At 34.8% G+C, this 27819-nt stretch overlaps 1 protein-coding gene across 7 annotated transcripts in view; it reads right to left on the bottom strand.

The window, feature by feature from the left end:
• Nucleotides 1–27145, bottom strand: part of ZZZ3 (zinc finger ZZ-type containing 3) — a 92986-nt gene extending 65841 nt beyond the window's left edge. For 4 of the 7 annotated variants that reach the window (XM_031465413.2, XM_031465416.2, XM_064493435.1 and 1 more), the window contains exon 1: nt 26754–26893. Coding sequence is in view for 1 of the 7 variants with exons in the window: in XM_031465418.2 (XP_031321278.2) it covers nt 26754–27130 (377 nt within the window). In the remaining 6 variants the exon portion in view is untranslated. Of the gene's footprint in view, nt 1–26083; nt 26494–26753 lie in introns of those variants that run through there. The other 3 variants (XM_031465418.2, XM_031465417.2, XM_064493432.1) reach the window with 3 other exon arrangements.
• Nucleotides 27146–27819: the final 674 nt, after the last annotated feature.

Raw genomic sequence — 27819 nt, 5'->3', positions numbered from 1 at the left:
ATGGTCAATTTTACAAGGATGCCCTCTGTCAATGTTCCTATTTAACATAGTACTGGAAATCCTAGCCATGGCATCAAACAAGAAAAAAATAAAAGGTATCCAAATTGGAAAGGAAGAGGTAAAACTGTCACTATTTGCAGACATGATACTCTATGTCAAAACTCTAAAGTCCTTTGGGTTCAGTTAACTGAATTCAGCAAGGTTGCAGAATATAAGACTAATATACAAAAAAATCTGTTGCATTTCTGTACACTAATAATGAAATATCTGAAAGAGAAAGTAAAATAAAATACCCAGGAATAAAATGAACCAAGGCAGTGAAAGACATATATACTCTGAAAACTATACAACATTGATCCACAATGAAGTATCACCTCACACCGGTCAGAATGGCTATCCTCAAAAAAGTCTACAAATAACAAATTTTGGAGAGGATGTGGAGAAAAGGGAACCCTCATACACTGCTGGTGGGAATGTAAATTGCTGCAGCCACTATGGAATATAGTATGGAGGGTCCCTGAAAAACTAAAAATAGAACTAGCAGACAATCCAGCAATTCCACTCCTGGATACATATCCAGAAAAAACAAAAACACTAATTCAAAAAGATACATGCATCCCAATGTTCATAGCACTATTTACAACAGCCACAACATGGAAGCAAACCAAATGCCCAACAACAGGTGACTGGATTAAGATACGATGTGTACACGCACAATGGAATATTACCCAACCATAAAAAAGAATGAAATACTGCCATTTGCAGCAACGTGTATAGACTTGGAGGGCATTATGCCAAGTGAAATAAGCCAGACAGAGAAAGACACATACTATATGATATAATTTATATGTTGAATCTAAAAAAATATATAAATAAATATCTATGAAAAACAAAAACAGACTCACAGATATAGATAACAAACTTGTCATTACCAAATGGGAGAGGGGGAGGAGGGAGTGACAAATTAGGGATGAGATTTAATAGATACAAACTACTATACATAAAATAGATAAGAAACAAGGATAACTGTATAGTGCAAGTAATTATACCCTTATAATAACCTATGATAGAATATAATCTGCAAAAATACTGAATCACTATGCTGTACACCTGAAACTGTTTAACACAATAATGTAAATCAACTGTACCTCAAATTTTAAGATGGTAATTTTGTTGTGTATGCTTTAGCACAATTTAAAAATTAAAATTAAAAAGAAACAAGCAACCAAAGAAAAAATACAGAAAACTGGAATCATCAAAATTTAAACCTTTGTGCTTCTAAGGACTCTGTCATGATAACGAAAAGACAGCCTACAGAATGAGAAAATATCTGCAAATCATCTGTCTGTAAAGAACCTTTACAACTTAATAAAAAGACAAGCAATCTAAAAAATGAGCAAAGGACTTGAAGACATATTTCTGTAAAAAAGATGTACACATAGCCAATAAGCACATGAAAAGATGCTCAACATCATTAGCAAAACCACAATGAGTTATCACTTCATATCCACCAGGACGGAGGTAACAAAAAGACAGATAAAATATACTGACAAGATATGGAGAAATTAGTACCCTCAGACACTGCTGGAGGGTAGCTGCTTTGGAAAAGTCTGACAGTTCCTTAACAAGTTAAACATAGAATTGCCAAATGACCCAGAAATATTGCTCCTAGATATACCAAAGAAAAAGAAAACATTTTGCACAAAAACATATTAATGAATGTTCACAGCAACATTATTCATGATAGGCAAAAAGTGGAAACCACCCAAACGTCCATAAACCGCTGAATCAATACTGGATTACTATTCAGCTGTAAAAAGGAGTGAAGTGTTGTTACAAGCTATAACATGATGAATCTTAAAAACATAGTTAAGTGAAAGAAGCCAGTCACAAAGGTCATATACTGTATAATTCCATTTATATGAAATGTTTAGAATAGGCAAATTCATAGGCAAAATCTACAAAAAGTAGATTAGCAGTTGCAGAGACTGGAGGAGGGAGGAGACGGCAGAAAGTAGCTGCTAATGGTTATGGGGTTTCTTTTTAGAGCGATGAAAGTATCCTGCAGGTGATGTTATATAACTCTGTGAATACACTAAGAATTACTGAATTGTACACTTTAAAATGGTGAATTTTATTGTATCTAAATTTTATGTATCTCATTTTTTATATTATTTTTAATTTTTCTATTAAGGTATGGTAACATACAGAGAAGTGCACAAATTACAAATGTGCAGCTTGATGAATTATCACAAAGTGCAGAGGTATATATTTTTAGAGTACTAAGGACAGTTTTCATGAACAAACAGCCAAGGATTAAAACTACTACCTCAGCCTCAACCATCTTTACCTTCTTTCCTTTGCTCAGCTAACATTTATATTGTCCTTCAAGTCACAGATCAGATGCAACCATCTCCTATAAGAAGCTATGTGTTTTCAGGAAACTCTGTGCATAGCTCTTACCATACCATTGTGCATATGCAGTATTTTCCAAACCATTTTTTTAAAGCAAGAACTCTTAAATTATATACTGAAGAAACAGAAGAAAGTGAAGTTGCACTAGTTAAAAGCAAGGGTAAAGTCACTCACCTATTCACTTGTGTTTCATTCACTAAAATTAGTTTATAGCAAGGCCTCTTTTACTCATTTCCCCAGTGCTGAGAAAACGTTCATTAAACATTATTGGGACATTATTCAAACTAAGAGTAAATATGGAGGAAAAATCAGTGGGGAGAAACATTTGAGAAAAAGGGAAACAGTATCAGTGGAGGTGCTGAAACAGAAAAAGACCTGACAAATCAAAGGGATTGAATGAGGCCAGTGAGGCTGGATCTTCAGTAAGGAAGCAAGAAAACATCATGAAATAAGGTTTAAAGCTGACAGCTGCAAGACCATGAAGGGCTTGTAGGCTATGGTAGGAATTTGATCTTTATTTTGTTTTTATTTACTTTTTAATTTGTTTTATATTTTTAATTTAATTTGAATTACTTATTCTATTGAAGAATTTTAAAGAAAAGAATAATGCAATCTAAATACACATTTTTAAAAGATCTTTCTGGCTACTGTGTGAATGTGAACTCAAGAGCATAATGGGGGAGGTGGGTATAGTTCAGTGGTAGAACACATGCTTAGCATGCACGGGGTCCTGGGTTCAATCCCCAGGACCTCCATTAAAAAAAAAAAAAAAAAGACCATAATGGGAAAGCAACAAGAGTACAATAAAAAATGTGAACAAAGAGAATAAAAGAATTAAAAAATTTTTTTATCATGCAAACTTTATTTTTTTAATTGAGTTATAGTCAGTTTACAATGTTTTATCAATTTCTGGTGTACAGTACAATTTTCCAGTCATACATGAATATACATATATTCATTTTAATATTCTTTTTTACCGTGAGCTACTACAAGATCTTGAATATACTTCCCAAGAACAAAAAAATTTTTAAACAAAGAAGTGACCATGTCTAATACTATCAGTTGTTTTCATTCATCCAACAAACACTAATTGAGACCAACTGTGGTCCTGGCACTGTTCTAGGCACTGGGAATGTAAAGGAAAGTTCCTGCTTTCACAGAGCTTACATTTTGTGTAAACAATTCAATAGATATGTCTAGCACAATGAAAAGTAAATCAAGATAAGATAATGAAAAGTGATGAGAGTGGTCAGGAAAGAATTCTCTAATGACCTAACACGTAAATAGCAATCATGTAGGACCTGGTAGGCCATGGTTATTAGGACTTCGGATTCTACTCAGAGTGAGATGAAAGCCACTGGAGAATTTTATTCAAGGGAGTACCATGATCTGACATTTACCTAAAAAGATCATTCAGATAGCTGTGTACAGAACAGACTGCAGACAGCAAAAGAGTAGAAACAGGAAGGATGGGTTCAGAAGCTATTATTACTATGGGAGAAACAACAGTGTACTGTCAAAGGAAGTGGCAAGAAATTATCCATTTCAACATAGATTTTGAAAGCAGGCCCAACAGAACTCACTATCATTAACATACTGGATGTGGGGCTTTAAGAGAAACTCAAAGATTCTAACAATTACACTTCCTCTCTCTCCTCCAGGAGTACTCTGCAAGTTTCTGTCCTAGTCCCCCTTCTGTTACTGCCTTCTTTTATCCTTGCACAGTAACTTCAATGCTGAGAGCTCCTCAATCTGTCAGCTTCTACATTTCCCTTCACAGCTGCAGTTTCACATACCCAGCTGCCTGCTGGATTCCACAAAAAAAACTCAAAGTCTACTTGTTCAAAACTTAACTGACCATCTTCCCTTCAGCCCCAATACCAATACCTGGTTCATGACATCAGAATCATTTATCTACATGAATGATACTACAAAATACCCTACTGTCAAAATGAAAATCCTAGGAGTAATCTTTTAAATTCCTTTTCCTCTATCATCCAATGTACTCACCCATAAACATATTCAATCATTCATCATATTCTTATATATATATATAATGTGCACTTTAATGATGTCATCGCAAAAGGGTGAAGAAGGTCATTTAATTTGCTTTCTCTGACTTATGGTTTATAAGTGAATGCTCTAATACTAGTTCAAAGAATAAGCTAAGGAAGTCAAATCTTCATCAAAAAGATTGTATTGTTCCACTGTGGAAGCAGAAAACCTCAGGCTAATTTTCAGGACACTAATAGTCCACCGAAGCATAATTTATGAATCACAGCTGACGCTGTGAAAGAAAATTAATTCAAGTGAGAATGGAAGAGGTTTTCGGGTAGAAACTCTGAAGGCACCAATGTCCATGAACCAGCATATAAAAGAGACAATTCAAGAAACTGACAAAGAACCATCAGAGAAATGAGACAAAAATATGCTTCATTTTCCATAAAGCTAGATTTACTCAATTCCTTTTTTAATTCCTTAAAAACTTTTTTCTGAATTCATGTCACTTCTCTTTTTTGATGTGAAAGGTTTCTGTAAATTTTCTAATGTCATTTTTAAACAAAATTAAAAGTTGGCAACCCCACACAGATCCCAAAATATCAAATATTATACTAGAATGGTCTGTAAAAATATTTTTAACTTTTTTCATTAAATACAATAACCTGGAACCACTGAAGTTGTAACAATACACAACAAAAGGATATACAAAAGTACTAAAAAGACAAAATTATCAGGCTGTCATTTCTAAATATTATTAAATTCTATTGTCATATTAGTATATCAAAGAGCACTGAATAAAGTAAAACATAAAAAACAAGTGAATCCAAGGAGATAAACGGAGTTTAAAAAACCATTTAGGAACAATTTTTCTATAAGCTACAGGCTCACCAGAGGCTACTTCCCATTTTTTCCCCATGAGTTTGAGAGTTACATGCTGATTTATATGTGATAATTCAGTTAATTCCACACTTCTCAAAGTATTTTATTCACTCCTATACTGAGAATTTCAGGTAGTAAAAAAAAAAAATAAACTTTCAATTTTATTTAAGCAGTGTTTATTTAATGGAGTATTATAAAAAAGCATAACTAATACATTAAACCAATGATTTTATTAAATTTTAACTGAGGCTAGGCTGAAAACAGTTTAGTCAAAGAAAGTGTTAAGAATTATACAAATTATATCCAGATACAACAAAAACTAAGTTATACATGATTAAATTTTGTGAAACGGTATTATTATGACCTACAAGCACACAAGTTATCTTTCATAAACACCTACATCTAACTCCACATAGAACATAAAAGTCCAAGTTGTTGATAAAATTCATTAATCTACCTCATTTTCCCAATAATTTAAACTCAACCTCACAATCGAATAATCAAAAAATCTTTTGGTCCCAAATACACATATACTTCCACAAAAACACTTTTAAAAATGGATTTTAGAGAAATATATCAAACTATATGAATGAGTTCATTTGAATGCTGCCCATTTTACAGTAATGGCATGAAATGTGAAAGGTCCTCATGTAGGAGATACTTTGCCTAAGGATATTTTAAAGGTCTCCATTAGTATTCCAAGTTCAAAAACTGGACTGCAAAAGAAAAAAAAAATTTTTTAAGAAAGAAGAAAGAAGAAAGAAAACCTCAATACAGTTCCCCAAATTTCCCTTAAATACAATATCCATTTCTATTTCCCCAGATTCAGCATCAAAAGACTTCACTCAGAAATATTTAAGGCTAGGTACTTTTTCGTTTTGGGGTCTTTTGACCTTTTCTCCTTGGCTATAAAGTGGTTACAGTTTTGCACTTCAACTTGAAGTAAGCTCCTTACAAATAGAGGGTAAAATCAGAGTATTTTTCCCTTTCCAGAGGTAAAAATCTGAAGGCACTTTGTTAATAGCTAAGTCAGCCAGACTCAAGGAGTCTAGTGGTTTGTAAACAAACCATTACATGTTCTTAATTATATATCAACAAAGCGTGTTTATTTCTGTAGTAGAAATTCTGGTCTATTGGGCAAATTAAAGAAACCTAGGAAGACTGGGATAAAAGATACTTTATCTTTTTATCTGTATATTTATCTGTGGAAAAATATAAAACTCACTCTTTCAAAGAAATCTGTAAACATGAATCAAAGGTGATTTGTCTATATGGTGTAGATGCACCTACAGCATATATCTGAAAGGCATCTGAATATACTGGGTGTTGGCGGTGAGGGGCAGAGTTTTAGGTTCCAATCCAAACTAAACCACTTACTAGTTATGTGACCTTGAGGAATCAACCTGACATTCCTCACCTGTGAAATGGGGGGGGGGGGGCGGGGGGAAGCACCCCTAACACAGAATTGTCCTGGGAATTAAATAATGTATATAAAGTACCCCTAGTACACAGTGCATAATCAATTTATATATATAATATATATAATGAATATTAACATTTATTAAGATTATCAGTAACAACTTTATACTACTTTCACGAAGTCTGAGAAAAGCCCAGTGCTAATCAAAAGCAGAAGATATTTTGACAGGTCTATTGTTTTCTGTAGTATGTTTCTTATTTAGTCAATGACATTTAACAGGGAACTAGAGAAGAGAGCTTTATACTTCTTTATAAGTCATTCAGTCTCTCCTGCAAAGTCATTCCCTCTTTTTGTTCATGAAGAGGGAAAAGACACCAATTTAAGGAATGGTGTGGGGCCAGAACACCTTTCCTTAGACAGGGCCCAAGCCTTGATACCAAAAGTGCCCTTCACCATATGTATTTCCTACTTATCTCCTAGAATAGAAAACTTAAGAGAAATAAGCCAATTAAATAAATATTGACACATGATCAAACAAAGATTTGTAAGATCAAAATCAAATTTTTCTCCTATAATTACCTTTACTTTAGGTTTTACTCATGATAATAATAATAATAAGAATAATAATAATAACAATAACAATAATAAAAATAATAATAAATGTTTAATAAAGAACTACTTATTTTGTAACCAAAAGGGGTATAAGCAAATATAGTCACCTGATTTATAACAAAGATAAAATTACAGTACCATGGGGAAAGGAAAGTTTTTTCCAGTAGATTATAATGGGTCAACTGGATATCTATATGGAATAAAATATGTTTTGACTACTACCTCACACCATACACAAAAATCAACTCACACAGACTACGGATCTAAACAGGAAAGGTAAAAAATAAACTTAAAAAAAAACAATAGCTTCATCATTTTGGAGTAGACAAAGATTTTTCTTAAACAGGTCACAAAAAACAACGTTTGAAAAAAATGGATCAATTGGATTTTATTACAGTTTTAGAACTTCTGTCCAGCACAAAATACCATTAAGAGAATGAAAAGACAACCCACAGAGTGGGAGAAAATATCTGTAATGCTTATTCCAATCAAAAAAGGACTCATATTAAAAATATATTTTAAAAATTCCTATAAACCAATACAAACAAGATTCACAACCTAATATATTTTAAATGGGCAAAGACTTGACCACAAAAAAGATCCAATTAGCCAATAAACAAGAAATGATGCTTTATGTTGTTAGTCAGCAAGGAAATGGAAATCAAAACCATAATGACTACGATTTTTAAAAAGGACAAAACCAAAAATTGACAAGAATGTGGAGCAATCAGAACTCTACCAGCAAGAGTATATACTGATAAAACCACTTGGGAAAACTGTTTGGTATTACCTACAGTTCAATAAATACATACCATCTGACCCAACCATTTTAAGCCTAGGTATAATATATCCAAGAGAAATGCATACATGTAGGAAAAAAAGAAATGCATGCAGATGTTCATCAAAAGACAGGTATAAGAATGTTCATAGCAGCACTATTTGTAACTACCTAAATGCCCAACAACAATAGATATATAACTTGTTGATTATTCACAGAATGAAACAGTATACAGCAATGAAAATAGTCTAAAAGTTCATGCAATAATATAAAGCTCACAAGCATAATGATCAGCCAAAGAGGACAGACACAAAGGAGTGCATATTGTATGCTTCCCTTTATATAAAGTTCAAGAACAGGTAAAACTATGGTGACACAGGTAACTTAAGCATGGCTGATCTCATCTACTCATACACATGTATATGTGTACACACACACACACATACATACACGGCATATGACCTAAGCAGCACCAACCACAGCTTCTCCATGAGATCTGTTTATATGGCTAATGAAATAGCCTAACAGCCAGGATTTTCCCTACAGTGGCAAAAAATAAGGCTGAAACGCCCAGTGGCCAAGCAACAGAAGGAATCAGACAGCCCTAAAGGGCTGTCATTTAAACAGTTTGATTTAGTTCTGCCTAAAGCCACATAAACAATCTGAACTTCTCAATAAGTCAAAAACATTCCCTTAGTTGACTGATGACTTACAAAAAATGAGATGAGAAAGCATTTATATATCATTCTGAGATCCACACTAGCTTGGTTATTCCTAGAACAGACTAGTTTGGAAATGATTCTGGACTAGCAAGACTGATCCATTTCAAGATACATTAGTTGAGTACATGTTATGTACTACGCAATTACCATCATCCTTAATGAACATTTGCAACTTAAGTATTAATTTAGCAAGGCCTAAGTGAAATGTGTGATATAAAGATTTCTCTATTATCTTCAATTTATATAAATGACTTCATTTCAGCAATATTCCTCACTAAAGCTATCTTTCAAATCTGCCTAGCTGTAACATTTTGAAAATGGGTACAAATAATTATGACCGTAAGTGCTTATTTTAAAATATTAAAAACAAATCTTACATTTATAATGATTTTAAATTTAAATTCTGCAGTGTTGTGTTTAGACTGATAATGAATTTGTCAATTAGATAATTTAAAGAAAAGGCTAAATTTCCATTAATTCTATTCAATGATTTTTATCTTTGATGTCAATTTCTTTAAAAACCAGTCACAGGTAATAAAAGGCCACATTCCATCTGTCCTAAGAATTCTCAATGGTTTTGGTCAACACAGCAATCAAGAACAATTAAGACTAGGAAACATCTTAAAAGCAAATAAAGTAATCAAGACGATACAAACTAAGATAAAGATTCATACTGAGTTAGCACATTTTTACCATTCTTCTCTCAGGACAGAGTCCTCCCAGAAATATTTTGATATCATCGTCAAGGACTGACTTCAAAATGCAAAGACCTTGAAATCTTATCAGATGTATAGCAATTCTTCTACATTCTTGTGTTTTTACTGTCAGTTCTCTCAGAGGGGACAAAAAATTTTTACCAGTATACTAAACCACCTCTAAGCAGACACTCCACCTCTAAAAATATACAGAGGTTAATGAATTATCAAGTCAGTTTCAATATTTCAAAAACCTAAAACTGCCATAACAAATCTCATACAGTTGATTCTCATTATTCGCAGTATTTATGTTCTATGAAGGTGCCACAAAACACTGAATTAGCCAATACTGAACCATTTCTCCTAAGGGAAATGTAGGGTTAAATTCCTGCAAGCCTCTGGTCACATTTTCATCAGCTGATCAACACCTAACCTTGTTTTACGTATGTTTCTGTTTAAAGACACCTTAGATAATACATACTATTGATTCATTAACATTGAACTCACTGCCAGCAGCACTATAACTCATTCCTGAACAAAACTTATCTAACACATATTTTCTATTTTCTCTGTAAGATCACATTACACTTGGAGGTCACTTTAAACAGCAAAATCTCACCCCAAAAATCACAAAAATGTGAAATACATGACACTAAATAGACCATGAAAAGAACACTGTTTACAGTATGAGAGCTGAAAGAAGGCAGAGCATGACCTTGTTCAACCTCAGTTGAGAACATGTGCCTTAGGCAACTCAAATTTTTCACCGCTCTGCCTATGTCTGTGAATGACCATAAAAGCTCCAGGAGTATTGATTTTGGTGTTATAAATAAACTTTAGCAAATAGGTGAATTCCAAAATATAGAACCTGCAAATAATGAGAATCAACCATATCTACATTGTTACCTATGTTTCTTGACTAGAAAGTTATATGGGAACATTAGTTATCTCAAAGCTGATCAGGAGTATTAACACAATTTGTTTGGTAAATAAAATCTTTGAAAATACAGATTCTATGGGGAAATAATAAATAAGAAGTTCTACACAGAAAGTTGTGAACTGTTATCCAGAAAACACACATATGTAAAAAACACATATAAGATAATCATAACTTAACTTTTCTGCCTAGGAAATTTTAATGTGCTAATATAGTTGGCCTAAGCTGGGATGTGTTTAGAACATATAATACTGCAAAAACATGTTAAAGCATTATCACCAAGCATACACCAATACACAGCTGCAGGCTTCAGGACTTCAATTTACTGTTTCATCAGCATGGAGAACTTTTCTGGTTAACCCCCTCACTTCTTTCAGTTCTCTGCTCAGGTATCACTGTATCAGGCTTCCCTGAGAGCCTACATATGATATTCTCTGATAGCCACTCCCTGCCTCCACACACCACAATCTACATCCCCTTTACTCTACTTTCAGTTTTTTTCAACAGCACTTATCACCATCTGACATACATATTAGGCTGAATATGTATGGGAGATGATCAGGCCACGATTACTTCTATCCCATTATTTTAGAACCTAACTATCATACTTCTTTCCTACCCTTTATACTATCATTGTGACCTAATCCAAGCTTTTGATGATTCTAGGCTAATCTCCATTTCTTCCAATTTATATCTAAAAATAGCTGACCTAACAGGAACCACACATTTATGAATATATACTATAAACAAAGCATATTTTTCATTTAAAAATTTCCTGGGAAAATTCAAGAAATTAAATTCCGTATGTACTGTAAGTATATTTGCCACCCTAATTTGTTATCACTGGGTACTGTTTTAACTAAAAAAAAAAAAAAAAAAAAAAAAAAATCACTGTATCCCCTTCATAAAAATCACCCAGAAAAGCATACAGTTAACAATGGGCACACACACCAAACAGCAAATTTCCAATCCAATGACTGACAGCACCCTCAGATTTAGCCCTGAAGATATATACCCTAATAGCTTTTCTGATACTTAGAGGAAAATGAATATGGACTATATATAGCTAGATATCTGATAACAAACTACAATTCTCTGAAGATAGATTAACTGCTTTTATCTAGTATAAAAGGGAAAAGCATACCAACCTTAATAATTACCATATGATAAAATGAGATCATTGTGGAATGTTGTCAGTTTCCTTTTTCCAATTCAGGGGAGTTTCTAAACTCGTAAGATACCCTCTTCATTTCTGAGCAGTTCAAATTTGTTAATAGGGTATTTTTAAACACGATGCAAAAACAAACAAACAACACACACACACCTAATTTACCATTACTGGAGAAAGGATTTACAAATATGGCAGAGTAGAAAACTGGAATATATACTGCAGAGACTGGAATTGAAGGTATCAGTGTATATAGCCTGAACCTAAGCAAAAGGAAACATTAGAAACACAAATTGAAGTACATTCAGTAACAAAATAACTGACCTAAATTCTTCAAAATGTCCAGGTCAAGAAACTTGAGGAATTGTTCCAAACTAAAGGAGCCTAAAGAGACAGGATAATTAAATATAATGCATGATCCTTGACTTTAAATAATACAACGCATAATCCTTGATTTTAAAAGGGTATGAAAGTAGTTAGGATAATTGACAAAATTTGACTAAGGACTATAAATTGGTTAACAGTATATTAATGTTAAATTTCCCAATTTTGATCATTATAATAACTGTGAATTATTAAGAGGACATCCTAGTTAAGAAAAAAGTCTGGCAGTATACCTGGATCTAATTCACTCTATGAAACTATTACAGTTTTTCATTACCTGAAAATAAGTTATCCCCTGATTCTTCACCTTTTCTTACCAAGTCATTCCTCTTTCACAGTAAGCACTCTGAATTCCTTCAAAGTTTCTCAGACACTTCATCATCATCTGGTTACCCTCCTCTTGACACATTCAATTTGTCATTTACTGTTCTTAAAATGCAGCTTTCAGAAGCAAGGCCAACATTGTAAATATGCTCTAACTAACATGGAATATATATTATATCCCTTATTATGGACAGAATCCTATTAATACACCCTCGTATTTCATTTGTTTTGTTTTTTTCTTGTAAACCACTCACACTGTTGGCTCTCTGAGATTATGCAAAACCAAACTCCTAAAATTCTCTCTCAAATTGCTAGTTCTTCTTCCAAAGGCAAAGGTTTCTCTTCTCAGTGGCCACACCGTTTACATACCCCGAAGCTTTTAATCAACATTTCTCTCCTTCCTTTGAAACCCCCATCATTAATCTCCATTTCCTTCTAGTTTCCTTCCTACCTCTGAGATAAATTTTCCAAGACATTCCCCCTCCAGTTTCTCAGCAACTGTGACTCCTCCTCTCTGTTCCCCACAAAATGCACATGTCTCTTTCTAATCCTCTCCCCATAGGTAAAATTGTAACTCGTTCAGATAATGTTAACCTGTAAACACTTTTATACAAATTTCCAGCCCCATTTTCTACCTACCGCCAAAAAATTCTATGTCAACAATCTAAATGACAAATGTCTAACCACCCAAACTAAAAAACTTTGAGACATCTTAACTCTCTCCTTTTCCCACCAATATACAATCAATAAACCCTACTTATTCTGCTTCTGAAATGTCTTGAAAAAAACCTTCTACTCTTTCTGTCCTATTGTTATTGCTCCAGGTCAGGCCATCATCACTCCACTTAAACAACTGTAATAGCTTAGTCTCCCGCTGCAATCTATTATTTACTTGTACTTGTTCAAAAATATGTCTTAAAAAACACAGCCCTGACTCCTCTGACTTTCAGTTCCCTAATTTAAAAAAAAGGAGGGGGGGGGAAATGCAGTAACTTTCACCCATCTTCAATTCCTGGAAAACTCTTCTTCCTCAAAGCCCAATTCAATGACCCATCAGAATTAACTGCTCTCTCTCTTTTATTTCCATAAGGCTTAATTCTTCTATCATAGCATTTACAATGTATAGTTTGATATATCTATATTCCTTACATGACTACATGCTCCTTGAAGGAACAGTGCAATCATCATTTATTCTTAGTACAGTGCCTTAAAGTTGGTGAAATGAATAGAATTCTGCTCATAGAACTCTTCAACTGAATTCTATACACAATGATGCCCCTTGGAAACTCCCTCATCAGGGAAAACCTCTTGAGACCAAGTGACATTTGAACCTAAGAAGCAAGGGAACAAGCATGCAAATATACGAAAAGAGTGTTACAGGAAAAGAGAACAAGTACAAAAGCCCTTTTACCTGGAAAGGGTGTTTTAAGGGAGATTTAATCCGCTCAGCCACAATTACTGAGCTATATTAATCAGTGTCATTCCTCACCCTACCCAGAAAAACAAGAATATTCTTAGTTTATATGAAACTCGCCAACTTATTAACAGAATAAAATGTGTAAATTGAACTTAAAAGACAAGTTTTTTAACTTGTTAACTACTCAATATTATTTTACCAAAATGGTCTTCTCTATACCCAAAAGCAGTTATAGACATCAAGAAACAGCAATGCTACATTGCTCTAAGTAATTCATTAGAACTAGAGATCTAAATTTAATGAAACGAGATGCTCTTTACCAAGTAACAATCATGGAACAGTTTCCTCTCTAAATAGGGTTGTCTCCCTTCCAGTATGAAAATCATTCTCCTAAATATAAGGGAAGTAAAATAGGATTTGAGTAGTTCTCATTATTTCTCTCCAATCAATAGGCCTTTCTTCCTTACTGATCTTGCTCTGAATTTAGCTAAAGCCCTTCTTGTTGTCTTAGGCATTTTTTGCAAACTTTAACTCATTCAGAGCTCTAGCCTCCCCACACTCTGACACATGACTTTTTTGAATTAACCATCAGTTATATACCATTAATAATGTGGGTATTCTTGGTAAGTTTTCTTTTGAAGTCTAATGGAAATTACTTACGTGGAAGTCACAACATTTTCTCAAGATGACTCATGTTTTTCTCCTCTCAGTGGAAATTTTTTGTAATTTTAATAACATGTTTCATTTCTAAGTGCCTTCTATCATTATATATTGTTTATACCATCTGTGGTCATTATCAATCTTTTTTCTGAACTTTCTGAAGCCTGCTTTTCTGTGAATTCCTACCTCATATTATAAAAGCCAAAGTGACACAGTCACTAACTTTTGATTCCCATGACTTCCATTTCTATCTAGGAGACAAAAAAAGAATAGCCTTTTGGAAAAGCATGGGCTTCGAAGTCAGACAGATATTTGCTCACCACTTACTCGCTGGGTAACAAACTTCTCTGAGCCTCCATTTCAATAGAAATAAAATAACAACAGCATTTACTGAGCACCTATTTTATATAAAGTACCTTACATACTCTATATATAAGGAGAAAGTACTGTATCATTTATACTGAAGAAAACAAGGGCTTAGATATAAGCAACTAGCTTAAAGTTACAGAGCTTCTAATTGCTACAGCCAGGACTTAAATCCAGGTCTGATTTCAAGCCCATGTTCTTTTTGCTAGAACACAAAGAAGAGAGTATAAAATGAGCCCACTTGCCCAAAATGTTCAATAATGGTTAATTCCATATACCCCTCACTGTTCTTTGTTGGTCAGAATCAATTTCATACCAGCAACTTTCTTCATCTTTTAGGAGATGAAACTGCCAGCAAAAAATTTATCAAAAGCTCTGATAATCTTTACTATTAGTGTGCTGTTTAATTAATCCAGTTAATTAAATTTAAAACTCTATCATAGTATGCCAAATATAATTTCCAGACATTTTTGTGTTGGAAAAAAAGCCTTATATGCAATCATAAAAAACCCATGGATAGAGACATAAAAAGTCAAGTAGCTGAACTACCTTATTCAGTATAACGTGCTACTCATCCTCCAAATTCTTAAAACATACTATGTAGAGAAAAAGCTTTTTTAAAAAAAGAAAAAACTGTAATTCTTATGAGGTATTCAGACCAAGACAACAGAAACGCTTACCAGAGTTTTCCAGAAACCAAGCCACCACCAAACAGACAAGAGTTTTGTGTTTGTCAATATCATCATGGAACTATAGTTTCTCTTAATTGTCTTCACTTTCTCTTCTCATTTCTTCTTCATAAGTTAGACTGTGAATAGCTAATTAAGCGAATGAAAGAATGTTTCCTAGGCCTAAACACTACCATTCACATCACTTTAAATCTTGCCAATAGGGTAAACTGATCTCAGTGAACAGAAATTAACAGCTAGGATATTAACTTTTTTTTCTTAAAAGTAAATTTAAAAAAAAAAGTTTATGAATTAGGTTTATATATAGGTTTTCACTAAGTTGTAGTATGATACTATATTGCAAAACTTCTAAAATGCACCAGCTGATTTTTCAAAATCCTATAGTAGGCTGAAGGAGAGAATGACTTAAAAAAAGCAAAAGATAATTTTTTGGATTAATGGAAATATTCTAAAACTGGACTGTGGGAATGGCTGCACAACACTGTTAAGTTTACTAAAAAAAAAAAAATCACTGAATTGTATACTTAAAAAGAGAATGTAACTCTGAAAACCTCCAAAACAATTTGTCATTGATAAGGTGACCAATATGCTCCTTACTTATATTACTACCTTGAAATTAATGCCATCATTTGATTATTCTGCTAATCTGCATGCTTACTTGAACTGAACCCTAAGTATAGTTTCAGCACATCAGGGCCTCTATGTACTGAACAACCATTGTGGTCCTCTTTAATAAACATATAATTCTTGGATATATGACACTTACCATAGTGCAAAAATTTAAATGAAACACTAACCAGTAAGAGCTTGCTTTAAATTTGCATGCAAAACAAAATGTATAAGGAGCAAAGAGTTTGGATAAACAGCACCTTGATGAATAAATGCGATTTAAATATTCAAATCATAGCTACTTCCAATTGTTTTTGTGTATAAAACGTAGTATTTTATCAAGAACAGTACGTGAACATAAGACCTGGAAGAAATTCAAACACCACTGTAAAATGTGATACCAAAAATTCATTAGAATATATAATGGTGCTGGAACAAAGAAGGACACATATATGTATGTATGCACATAAATGGCCCTGATAACACCTCAAAATCCAAAAGTAGAGTTTGAATGCTTAAGTTCATAACTCAAACTCTGCATCCAATGCTTGTGTAACAACTCTGTAAAATACTTAACCTCTCAGCTTCAACTTGCTCATTTGCAGAATAAGGATAAAAGTAAACTTCCTTACAATGTTGCTGTAGGACTAAATGATAATGAATACAGTATTTATGTTATCTAGTACACAGCAAATGTTCAATAAATTTTACTTTATTAGTATTACTTTTATAATACTTATAAAAATCATCTAGAACAGCCCTTCACAATGCGCAACATACATTCAAACCTCCTGGGAGTCTAATTAAAATGAGATACTGTTATTCAGAAGGTATGGGTGGAGCCTGAAATATGCATTTCTGACAAGTTCCCAGACAGGTGCCATGGAAGGACACTTCTGAGTTACAAGGATGGTTCTCAAGATCTCTCATACATCAGAATCACCTGGAAGGTTAGTTTAAAACAGATTTCTAGGTTTCACCCCAGAGTCTGAGAGAATTTGCATTTTCAACAAGATTCCCAAGTGATAGTCCCAGAACTGTATTTTGAGAACTAATGCTCAAAGGTTCTCAGCTGGGATGTACATCAGAATCACCTGTGGGTGGTTTTGTTTGTTTTTAAATGTAAGTGCCCTTACTATACCCTAGTATTGATTCTCAAAGTGTGATCTCCTGACCTATTCAACTGACATGCATTGTATTTAAAGACTAAAAACAAACAAAACTTTATGATGTATGCTGAAGTTTGAGAATCGCTGCCTCAGAGTTACAAATGAATCAAAATCTGCTTGCTGAAATTTTGCTGACTACAGAAAGAAAAGTACCTACCCATAAATGTGGTTTAGGTCAAACTGGAAAATGTCCTGACTCATTCATTAAGAACAGCATTTATTCAAATTTAGTGATAACTCCATAACCTTTACAAAGTCAATTACTGTCTCTTTCACTCTTCATGACTTATTCTCCTAAAACATAATACCCGAAGTCAAACATTTAAAATCTCCAAGCAAAAAGAAAACTTTTTTAGAAACTGGTGTCTAAATTTCTGCATAACATTTAATTTCCACAAAAGCTCAGCAAATGAAAATCAGTAGGGTCCAAAATGTACATACATTCAAGACATGGAGGCAACCTAAATGTCCATCAACAGATGACTGGATGAAGAAATTGTGGTATATTTATACAATGGAATACTACTCAGTGATTAAAAAAAGAATAAAATAATGTTATTCGCAGCAACATGGATGGCCCTGGAGATCATCATTCTAAGTGAAGAAAGCCAGAAAGAGAAAGAAAAATACCACATGATATCACTCATATTTGGAATCAAAAAGAAAGGAAAAGAGGACATTAATGAACTCATCTATATAACAGAAAGACTCACAGACACAGTAAACAATCTAATGGTTATCAGGGGAAAGGGAGTAGGAAGGGATAAATTTGGCTGTCTGAGATTTGCAAATGTTAACTACTATATTTAAAAATAGATTAAAAAAGGAAATTTCTTCTGTATAGTACAGGGGGCTATATCCAATATCTTGTAATAACCTTTAATGAAAAAGAATATGAAAACGAATATATGTATGTGTGTGTGTGTGTGTATATATATATATATATATATATATTATATATATATATATAATGCATGACTGAGACACTATGCTGTACACCAGAAATTGACACATTGTAACTGACTATACATTAATAAAAAAACAAAATTAAAAAAAAATGTAGGAACATGTCGCTCTTAAATTATTCTTGAACAAAATAATTTTAACAGCTACAGGCCATTTATAATATCCTGGCCCTAACAATTATTGACTGACAGCAACCAAAGTTCATTTATAAAGGAAATTAAACGTATCTTCCAGGTGGACCATGGGACTTATGTGACAGAAGAATTATGTGCAGGAACACAGCAATAAATCTTTCCTAAGCCCTTCTTTAAAATTAAGAAGGTGGAATGGAGTGGTAGGAAAGAAAGTACAAAGGGAGAATTTCTTGTAAGAAAGTTGCCCTTACACTTGAAGCCAGCTTGAAAGGGGATTCTAACTAGGTACAGCTGACTCCCAATTTTTTAGTAGCCTATAATTTGATTTATAATCTGCACACCACAATGTTATACTATTCACAAATACAACATAAGCATTTTTAAAGTAAAATGACTTAAACTTAAATCGGGACTTTTTCTGAGAGAGGAGGGAAGCAGGGGTGGGTATTCATAACATTCTTTGAAATAACAGAGGCTACCACAGGGTAGCTGTCATAAAAATTAGAATGGGAATCGCTGCTTGAAAGGAATTTGAAGAATGAAAAGAAAGCTGCCAAGTCATAGGATAAAAGCCCAAAAAGCCATTAAACAGTCAGGAATGCTGTACCAAAGTTTTCAAAACAAAATTTTTAAGTGGGAAGAAAAAAGAAAGAAAGAAAAAAAAAAAAAAACCTGAGGTACTCTTGTAGGCCATCAATGACAGAAGTTAAAAGTACCTTGTTCACACAAATAATATTAAAACACAAACTGGGTCCATCACACAATCTGAAAGAAGGAAGGTTTTTCTTTGATGTTCCCTTCTAAGAGTTCCTGAAAACTATGAATACCATGAGGAAAATGTCCAAGTCAAAGTGCTGAGATTTCCAGGTACAGATTGAGTTCTAGGATTTCTCAGGTTACTCATATTAAAACAAGATTAAAAATGCAATAATATTTATAGGGAAGTTAAAGTTCAAAAGCACACAAAATTGTTCTATGGGACTAGACATTAAAATACTGTTTTCTCACAGGCATGGCGAGCTAATGACCAGACTATAGCACAAGACAATTTCCGGCGTTTGATAATGTTCTAAGTAATGATTACACAGGTGTGTTCAAACTGTGAAAATTCACTGAACTGTACACTCAGGAGAACTTTCTGTATGTATTAATACGCTAATCACATTTACATATTTTTTAAAGCAGGGAGAAAAAAAGGAAATTTCTCATGTCTGCAAAACAACATTTAAAATTGTGTTTAGTGGAGACGTTCAGATTAAGAATTACAGATTTGGGGTAGGGAGTAAAGAGTTAATATAAAGAAGTATTACAAAGCTCCTCAAGGGCTATCAGTAGATGTATCTCACAAATTTACATACACACACCCTTCTCAAGAGGAAAAAATCTTGGTACCTTCCTCTATAATACAACCAAACTAAATTTCACTCTATTTATGAAACACAAAAATCTGCTTCTGATGGAGAAGTGTATGTAAACTGCAGAATGTACTTTCCTTAAACTTCTGTCCAATTAAAAAAAAAAAAAAAACAGTAACTAGCAAGGAGGGTAAGTAAGTGCCATAATACAATTGCTATTCCTGGACCACTTCAGTGCCATTTTGAAAAATCAGCTCATCCCTATGGGGCAGCAGAATTTTGGTAGAAATAAAAGGTATCAATTACAGTCCAACCCCTATAAATCTCATCCCAATCCAAGACAGAAGGAAATTTCATCACATCACGTTCTTCACCAGCAATTCTCTTTTATCATCCCCAAGCACAGGACACACATGTTTTCAAATATTTATTATGTTTTCACATAAAGTTAATCTGGTTTCTCTACCTAGCATTAATGCAATCACACCAACCTGTAACTAACATAAAGTGTTAGTCAATATTTAATAAAATAATAGCTTTGGAACCGTTACAGTTTTTAAATGTATGTAAGTATAAATATCTCACTTTAAAAATTATTTTATTATCTTTAATAATTATTTCATAAAGGAAAAAAAACACACCTTCATAAGCAATAAGAACTTCAAATTTAAAAAGCTCTCCTTAGCACATATGCCCTCACTAATGCACACATGGAATTTCTTAGATTATTCATTCTTTAATGTCAGTAAATGCACCACATTGCTATGCCATTCTTAACAGCTGAAAAATGAAATGAACCGTGACTCCAGAACTGAGTCCTAGAACTAATGAACACTTTACAATTAAACATATCAGAGGCATGTGATGTCAAGCTGCATATTACTATTTAGTAAGAGAAACATCTTAAGCACAGATCCCAAATTGTTGATCTTAGAAGTTTATTTCTCTAACTCCACAAAATCTACTAGTTTTTCTCTTCACAGTCTCTAGTACTGTACTCCTAAGTAGTTTCATACTTTGTCTTTCAAGATAGGAGAAATTGCTTCATTTAATCCTACTAAATTCTGAGGTACAGGAAAAAGAGTATTTCAAGTTTTGGTTAACAAGAAAAGGAATTATAAAACATTGTTTTGTACAGAATGAGCTTTTATTATCCTCAAATTATAAAGTGCTTTTAAAAATCAATAAGAAAACAAATACCACAATAAAAAGAGACCAGGGCAAATTATATTACAAATGCCGTAAGAATCATCTAAAAAACAATACTTTTTTTTAAGTTTGGGATTAAAAATAAGCAATGTAAAATATAAGCATTTAAAATGTAAAAATGAAACAGAAAAACAAAGAAAAAATAAAACTATTAAATACTTGAGACAATTAAGGATTTGCAGGCAAACATTTAGATTCTCACTTCACAAAAATGCCAGATAACATAAAAAGTTAAATTTATTTAAATCTAACTTAGAAAAACTAAAATGAATAGTATTAAAATCAGTATTATTTACTTATTATATTTCTAGAAAAGGAATTTCAGAAGATCAAGAGTAGAGTAAAAAAAATTAGGTCAAATGATTTGATTAATTTTAAAAATTCTAATTATCTTGAAAACTCACAAAAGAAATACATCTATTAAGCATAATGTTTCACCTTAGTAGTAATCTAAGAAAAAAAGTGGTATATGACTTACCCCCATTACGTTTTTATAAACAGTTGATGCTGAGATATAGAGCAAGTCACTTCAATATGAATATAAATTGATCCTTTTGACAAATACTGTATCAGTGTTTTAAGAGCCTTTAAAATGTACCTAAAAATCATATATGCAATATACAAGATAATACTATATACAGGAAACACCTTATATATGTTCTTCACACTGTTATTCATATATGCAAAAAAGTAGAACAGGAGAATCATTTATCTACACATGGAACACCATACAGCCATTTATAATGATGGTTATGAAGACTGTCAGAATGAGAAAATGTTACCTAACATTAAGTTAAAAGCATGATGTGAAATTAAATGTTTTATTGGCAAGTAAAGATATATTCTTAAATAATGCAATACATCAAAATGTTAATATGGTTACATTAATTCTCAAGATTTAAAATCCTCAAACTCATCATTAAAATCATTAAAACACACACAACTACACACACTTAATACCTACATCCAGTGCTGTCTACCATCACTCTACCACTGAAGAGAGCACGAGGTTTAAATTAACATATTAAAAGAGACTCTAAAGGAAAGCAAAGCAACAAAGAAAATCTATTACAAATGGAACATTTCTCACCTCAGGACACAGCTGTGCTAAGGATGGAGACTCTATTAGAGTTCAAAACTTTAAAACTGATTCACAGACAGGTCATTTACTAATTCTAATTATCCGATATGAAAATTGGTTCATCAACAAATGTGCTAGACTTGAGCCAACTGGTTAATTATTACTGATATCAAATATTAAATGTAATAAAGTCTTACTTGGGAGGTAATCCCTTGAAATATTAAATAAGAAGATAAATAGATAAAAGCAATAAAATAAATACATACACAGCAGCACCATTTTTTTCAGTATCATATGAGCTCTGCATGAGTTTTCTAGAAAACTGAAACGAAGTAACAAAGCTTTGAAAACATTTACTCTTATAAGAATCTTCTAAAGACACCGATTTCTTACTCCCTTAAACACAGTATATAGAATAAAACTTTATTTATGATTTAAATCATCATTGTGACACACCATGTAACTATACTGCTCTACAACACTGTGATTCTCTCAGAAGTTAGTGACTACAGGACTGTTACATCTCCAAGTAACAGCCTTAAAACGCTATTCTTCAAATTCCATACACTTTTTAATAGCTCTTCTCCAATAGCCTTGAAATAAGATGACATTTCAGATGTCAGTGTGCCTAACTCTAATGGCCAACCTTGTAAATTATAATCTGTGGGCTAAAAAAATCAGAAAACCAACCCTGTTAGGGTTGCAAAATTTTAAGTTACTTACTACAATTAGTCATTTCTGAATAAAGCTCATAGGCTTATCATACTTGGTTACAGTTAGTCTGAAGCCTCAGGATCGCCTCAGGATCCCTGCTGAATGGCTGAAATCGCTATCATTCAAAAAATGTTTAATTACTGACTGTAACATACACACACACACACATACTGGAGTTCCGAAAAAAATAGTAATAGTAACTTAATAGTTTGACAAAGTCTCCTCAGGGAAAGTTACTCATTTGTCTCTGACCAGATAAAGATTACCTACGTAAATGAGAAAGAACAGCTGAAAATTAAAAAAAAAAAGGGGGTTAGGGAGGTGTGAGTAGGACAAGTTCAAACGAAACAGCAAAATTCATACTGCATTATTTTGGAAGACTTGGGACTTTGGGAAATAGTTACTGATAGTGTTTTTTAAAATTTAATTACAGTAGTTAACAGAAATTTGCACTACAGTGTATATCACATATATATTAAATAGTACTTTAAAAATGAAGACCTCCAGCAAATATTCCTTGTACTTAAATTGAGACTGAATTTTCATATAAAATAGTAGACTGTTTAAAAAGCACCTGCAACATACTTTCATTGATATTTCTGGTGAAGTAATTTACCGAAATCTGTCTTGGACACTGGTTCAGGAAGAGGCAAGAAATAAAGCGTATATTCTTCATATAATTGAAATGTAACGTAGGCATTACACTATACATTTTACAAAGTTACAGGTCTATGGAAGTTAGCACTGTGTCAGACATTAAGGAAGAAATCCAAGTGAGGGCATTATGTTATCACTGTAGTTAATATCCTCTGATCACTGAAGCTCACTGGCTCTCACAGATCACTTCTATGACAGTAATAACTGAGAAAAGGAAAATAAAATTTCTTGGTTATTAAGTTTTACTCAAGCAAAACTCAAATCGCATAAGATATAAGATACATTTATCTTCTTCTTGGATTTTCTCAGTATATTTCTACTCAGTACCTGGGTATTTTAGCGTCTGTAGAAGTCTGATAATTCCCAACGTCCACTACCAAAAACAATTCGTAAAACAAAGTTGAAAGAATAAGAAACATATATTATTGCAAGGATCAGATACACAAGTGAACTACCAAAGGCCCAATTTCCAAGCAAAACTTTGTAAATACCTTTGCAAAGGCCCTTACAGAATTATGACCTTTGAATCCATTGTCATTTTCACATGTTTCTACTTCAAAAAATAATAATAAAATGTATTCAACAAGTTACTTAACAAGAGGGCTGTACCTAAGTAAATAATTCATAGTTTCTATTAAACAACTTCAGTTGCTGATGTTTGACAGATGATATCAAGCACTTTGGGGAATGGACTGAAACCTGTTTTTAAAAATTATTTAAGAGGAAAAAATTTCCTCACATACTGATTCCAAATTCTAGTCAACTTAAGCATTCCTCCCACTATTATGAGCTGCCTATTTTTGGACCATGCCCCTGTCAACCTTCTACCATCCTTCCTTTTCTCTGCAACTTCTCCAATTCCCATTTCAATATCAACCTACACAATCCCATGTCTCCTTTTCCTCTTTCCCAAATCATCTCTCAATACTCTTATTCTCCAACATTCCTCCTTGAACTATTACAACAGAAAACACACTGACGAAGAAGAGTGGACACTTTTTTTTTTTTGACAAGTCTTATAGATAATACTGCTGGTAGGCTGGGGGAGAAAAATAAAAGAAACAATCACAAAATGCTGCTTTGCAACTTTTGAGTACATGTATGTTTGTATTAACTACTGATATATCTACCACTCTTCAGTTGAACTCACTAAATTGCATGGTCAGAACTATTTAATTAAGTTGATAACTTTAAACTTCAGGAAAACACCTATAAACATAAAGTTTAGAATATTTAAGTATCATAAAATATAAACATATCAAAATAAGTGTAAATACACTGCATAAATATTAAAGAAAAAAATTTAAAACACAGTGATAAAACATTTATTTCTTTAAATCTTATTTCACATGGACTTTATTTTCGTGCAAAGGTAGCAGCATACTAAATCTCTTGGGCAAAAATAATACTATCATTCAAGATATTTTCACAAAACTATACCACCAAAAAAAATCTGTGCAAACAAAAACAAAAATTAAGCATGTATGCATGAGTCAAAAAACAGGTATATATCACAAAATAAAAATACAACTGAGTAGAAAAATTTTTACTGATTGCTAATGTTGTGATAGTGTAGATCTTAAAACAACACCCCTCCGTTTCCGCCTCTTCGTTAAAAAGACAAATCATGGGAAATATCTGGGATAATACACAACTATCGCTAAGAGTGGTTACAAAGATTTAAAGCTTTAACGCTGAGAAAGGCAACTTGGTAAAATGTAACAGGAAGCATTTTACTCTATATTTTCCTCTGTACTAAGTGCAGAGGCAAATAACACTTTCGTAGTTAAAAAAAAACTGTAAATGGATTACCTAGTTATCTGATCAGTTTTGTAATTAACCTACCACTACGAATCCAAAGACTGCTCAAAATACGAATAAAAAAGTATACTATAAATTCATTTTTGGTAAAACATTGGAGAGTTGGAGAAAAACTCGTCTTATGTCAAACTAATTTAAAGAAAAAGTAAACTCAATTCTGATATCAAAGTTTTTGAAGAGAAGTTTGCCTCTAAATTTGACTTAAACCATTCCACTACTACCTTAAATACGTAACCTAAAACAATCATCCCTGAACAACAAAGATGGCAACCTCGTAACAGTAATCAAAAATCTTACCGATAATTGAGTTAATAGGCACATACAAAAAGATTAAAAGAACGATTTTATTCTGACATCAGGTATTTGTCAGAGACATTAAGACTCCCTCCAAATACTCCCAAAAGTTATCGTAAATACAAAGTAAATTAGAGTGATGAGGAAGTTATCAATGACCAAATAAACGGGAGTAAATGATGCCCAGAGAGAAGAAATGGAACGCTATTTTAAGCGTCTGAGAAGGGCCAGTGGAGAAAGGTACAGCAGCAGAAACAAGCGACAGAATGGTTAACAGGTCTGGAACTCTTCAGAAAATGGCAACAAGGGGAAAAACTGACAAGAACGTCTGAAAGTAAGAGGAACGGTATCCAATGGAATCGTCACGTCTGTGCGAGCACGGCTCCAGGCTTCCAGTGAGACGGGGGAACTATCACTGAGGGAGAAAGAGCCGGGCTGAGGGGTGCATTCGCTTCTGCAGGTGGCGGAACGCCCGCAGGGGGGTGGGGAGGAGGATCATGTCGCCTCAATTGGGTCAATGTATTCCCTTCAGGGCTAGAGGGAGCTGACACAGCACGTCTCTCGGCACCAAGAGGCACGTGCCCCCGGCCCCTCCCTAACAACTTGCCTTGTAGAAAGAGTTGCGAGTCTCAGGCCCCCGGAACCCAAGGCTCCGCCATCCAGGACAACTGCTCTGCCAACAAGTCCCGCGAGAATCGGGAGACCTCGCGATACAAACCCAGTAGCATCTCGCGAGTTTCCTCTAGAACTAACATGGCGGTGCAGAGAAATCGGTATTGCGGCACTCAACGAGTGCTTCACTAACGAAGAGAACGTGAATAACAGAGAAAGAGCAGGAAGTCTTTTTCGCCTTCTATTTCTCTTCATACCCTCCAAGCCGACATAAAAAGTGGTAAACAACGCTAAAAAATCTCCGACGACCAAGGTTACATTACACAGACACATATCTCACTGCCTCGGCCAGCCTCCCAGACTGTCACGTGGAAGCGGAGTCTCAGCGTGCCGGTCACGTGGACCGCTACTGAGCGGGCGCGCGCCCGACGCAATCCTCAGAGCCCTCCCCGCCCCCCTTTTGCCCGCGCACACGTGCGCGCGCACCCCCGCCCCACGTGGGGGCTTCGCCGTCGCTGCCGTCGCCGCCACTGCCTCCAGCCCACCCCCTCCTAGCGCTCCGTTCCAAATCCGGGTCCCAGAGCCGATCGTCCCTGGGCTCCCTCCTCCTCCATTCTCCCTCCCCCGCATCTGGCCCCCACCACGTGCCCCGAGCGCCTGCTCACCTTTCGCGTGAGGTCGGGCGCAGCAGGCCACTCCGGGAGGCGCCGCCGCCGTGGCCGCTCTCCGCCCCCACCACCGCACTGGCTCGGGAGGCCGCCGCCGCAGGAAGCTCGACAGCGGCGCCGCGGCGCTTCCAGGTGGGTCCCCGCCTCCCGTTCCTGCCACTTCCCGCAGCACCAGCGGCTCCTTCCGGTCCCCTCCTTTCTCCTCCTCGCTGGGACGGGCGGGCGGCGGCGGCTGCAGGCGCGCTCACGACACCGCCTGCTGGTAACCGCGGCCGATGCAGCGCCGGCGCGCCGGGGGCGGTCGAGGTCCGCCCCCGCAGTCCGCTCCCGCCCCTGGGCAAGGGTTGGACTTCTGAGGGCAGGACCCAGTCCATCCCCTGCCCAGTATAACTGGGCCCTACCCACGGAGGAAAAGCGTCCCTGTAGCTCCGCTGTTGGAAATCCTCATCCCATTGTGCCCCTTGAGGGATTGTACACCCTGTCTTCCTTAGCAGTGTGGTCTAAGGTAGAAAAACATGAGTGTGTGTATTGTATATGCGCCTGCCTACCTCATCTCCAATCACATAGCCCCTTCGCTCACCTCTGGCTTTCCGGTTGTCCTACAACACGCACGCTCAATCTGCTTCAGGACTTTGCGCTTGCTGTTCCCTCTGGCTAGAACACTTCCTCCAGATTTAAGTCGTCGATGTTCAACGCGTATTTCAGGTCCCTTCCCAAAGGTCAACATCTGAGGCTTCCCAGGCCATTCTATCTAAAAGAGCACTTTTGCACCAACGCTGTTACTGCTCACAGTTCTTCATGACAGTTATCATTTCCAGACCTTGTTTGTCCCCTGCCACCAAGAATGTGGGATCCTTAAAAACAGGAACTTTATAACTTTTGCCCCTTGCTGTGTCCACAGACCTGTGTCTGGCACAAAGGACTGTTCAATAGATGCTCTGTTAAATCGTATCAATGAACTATGTTGAGCATGCAGGAAAATAAAGGTGCAACACGTACTGATGGAGGTTAAGTACTTACTCTGGGTTGATAGTTCCATTGACAACGTCACTGTTAAAGAGCT

This window comes from Camelus dromedarius, chromosome 14 (genome assembly GCF_036321535.1).
Source record: "Camelus dromedarius isolate mCamDro1 chromosome 14, mCamDro1.pat, whole genome shotgun sequence".
Classification (NCBI taxonomy): domain Eukaryota; kingdom Metazoa; phylum Chordata; class Mammalia; order Artiodactyla; family Camelidae; genus Camelus; species Camelus dromedarius.
This window is presented reverse-complemented; position numbering and strand designations above follow the sequence as displayed.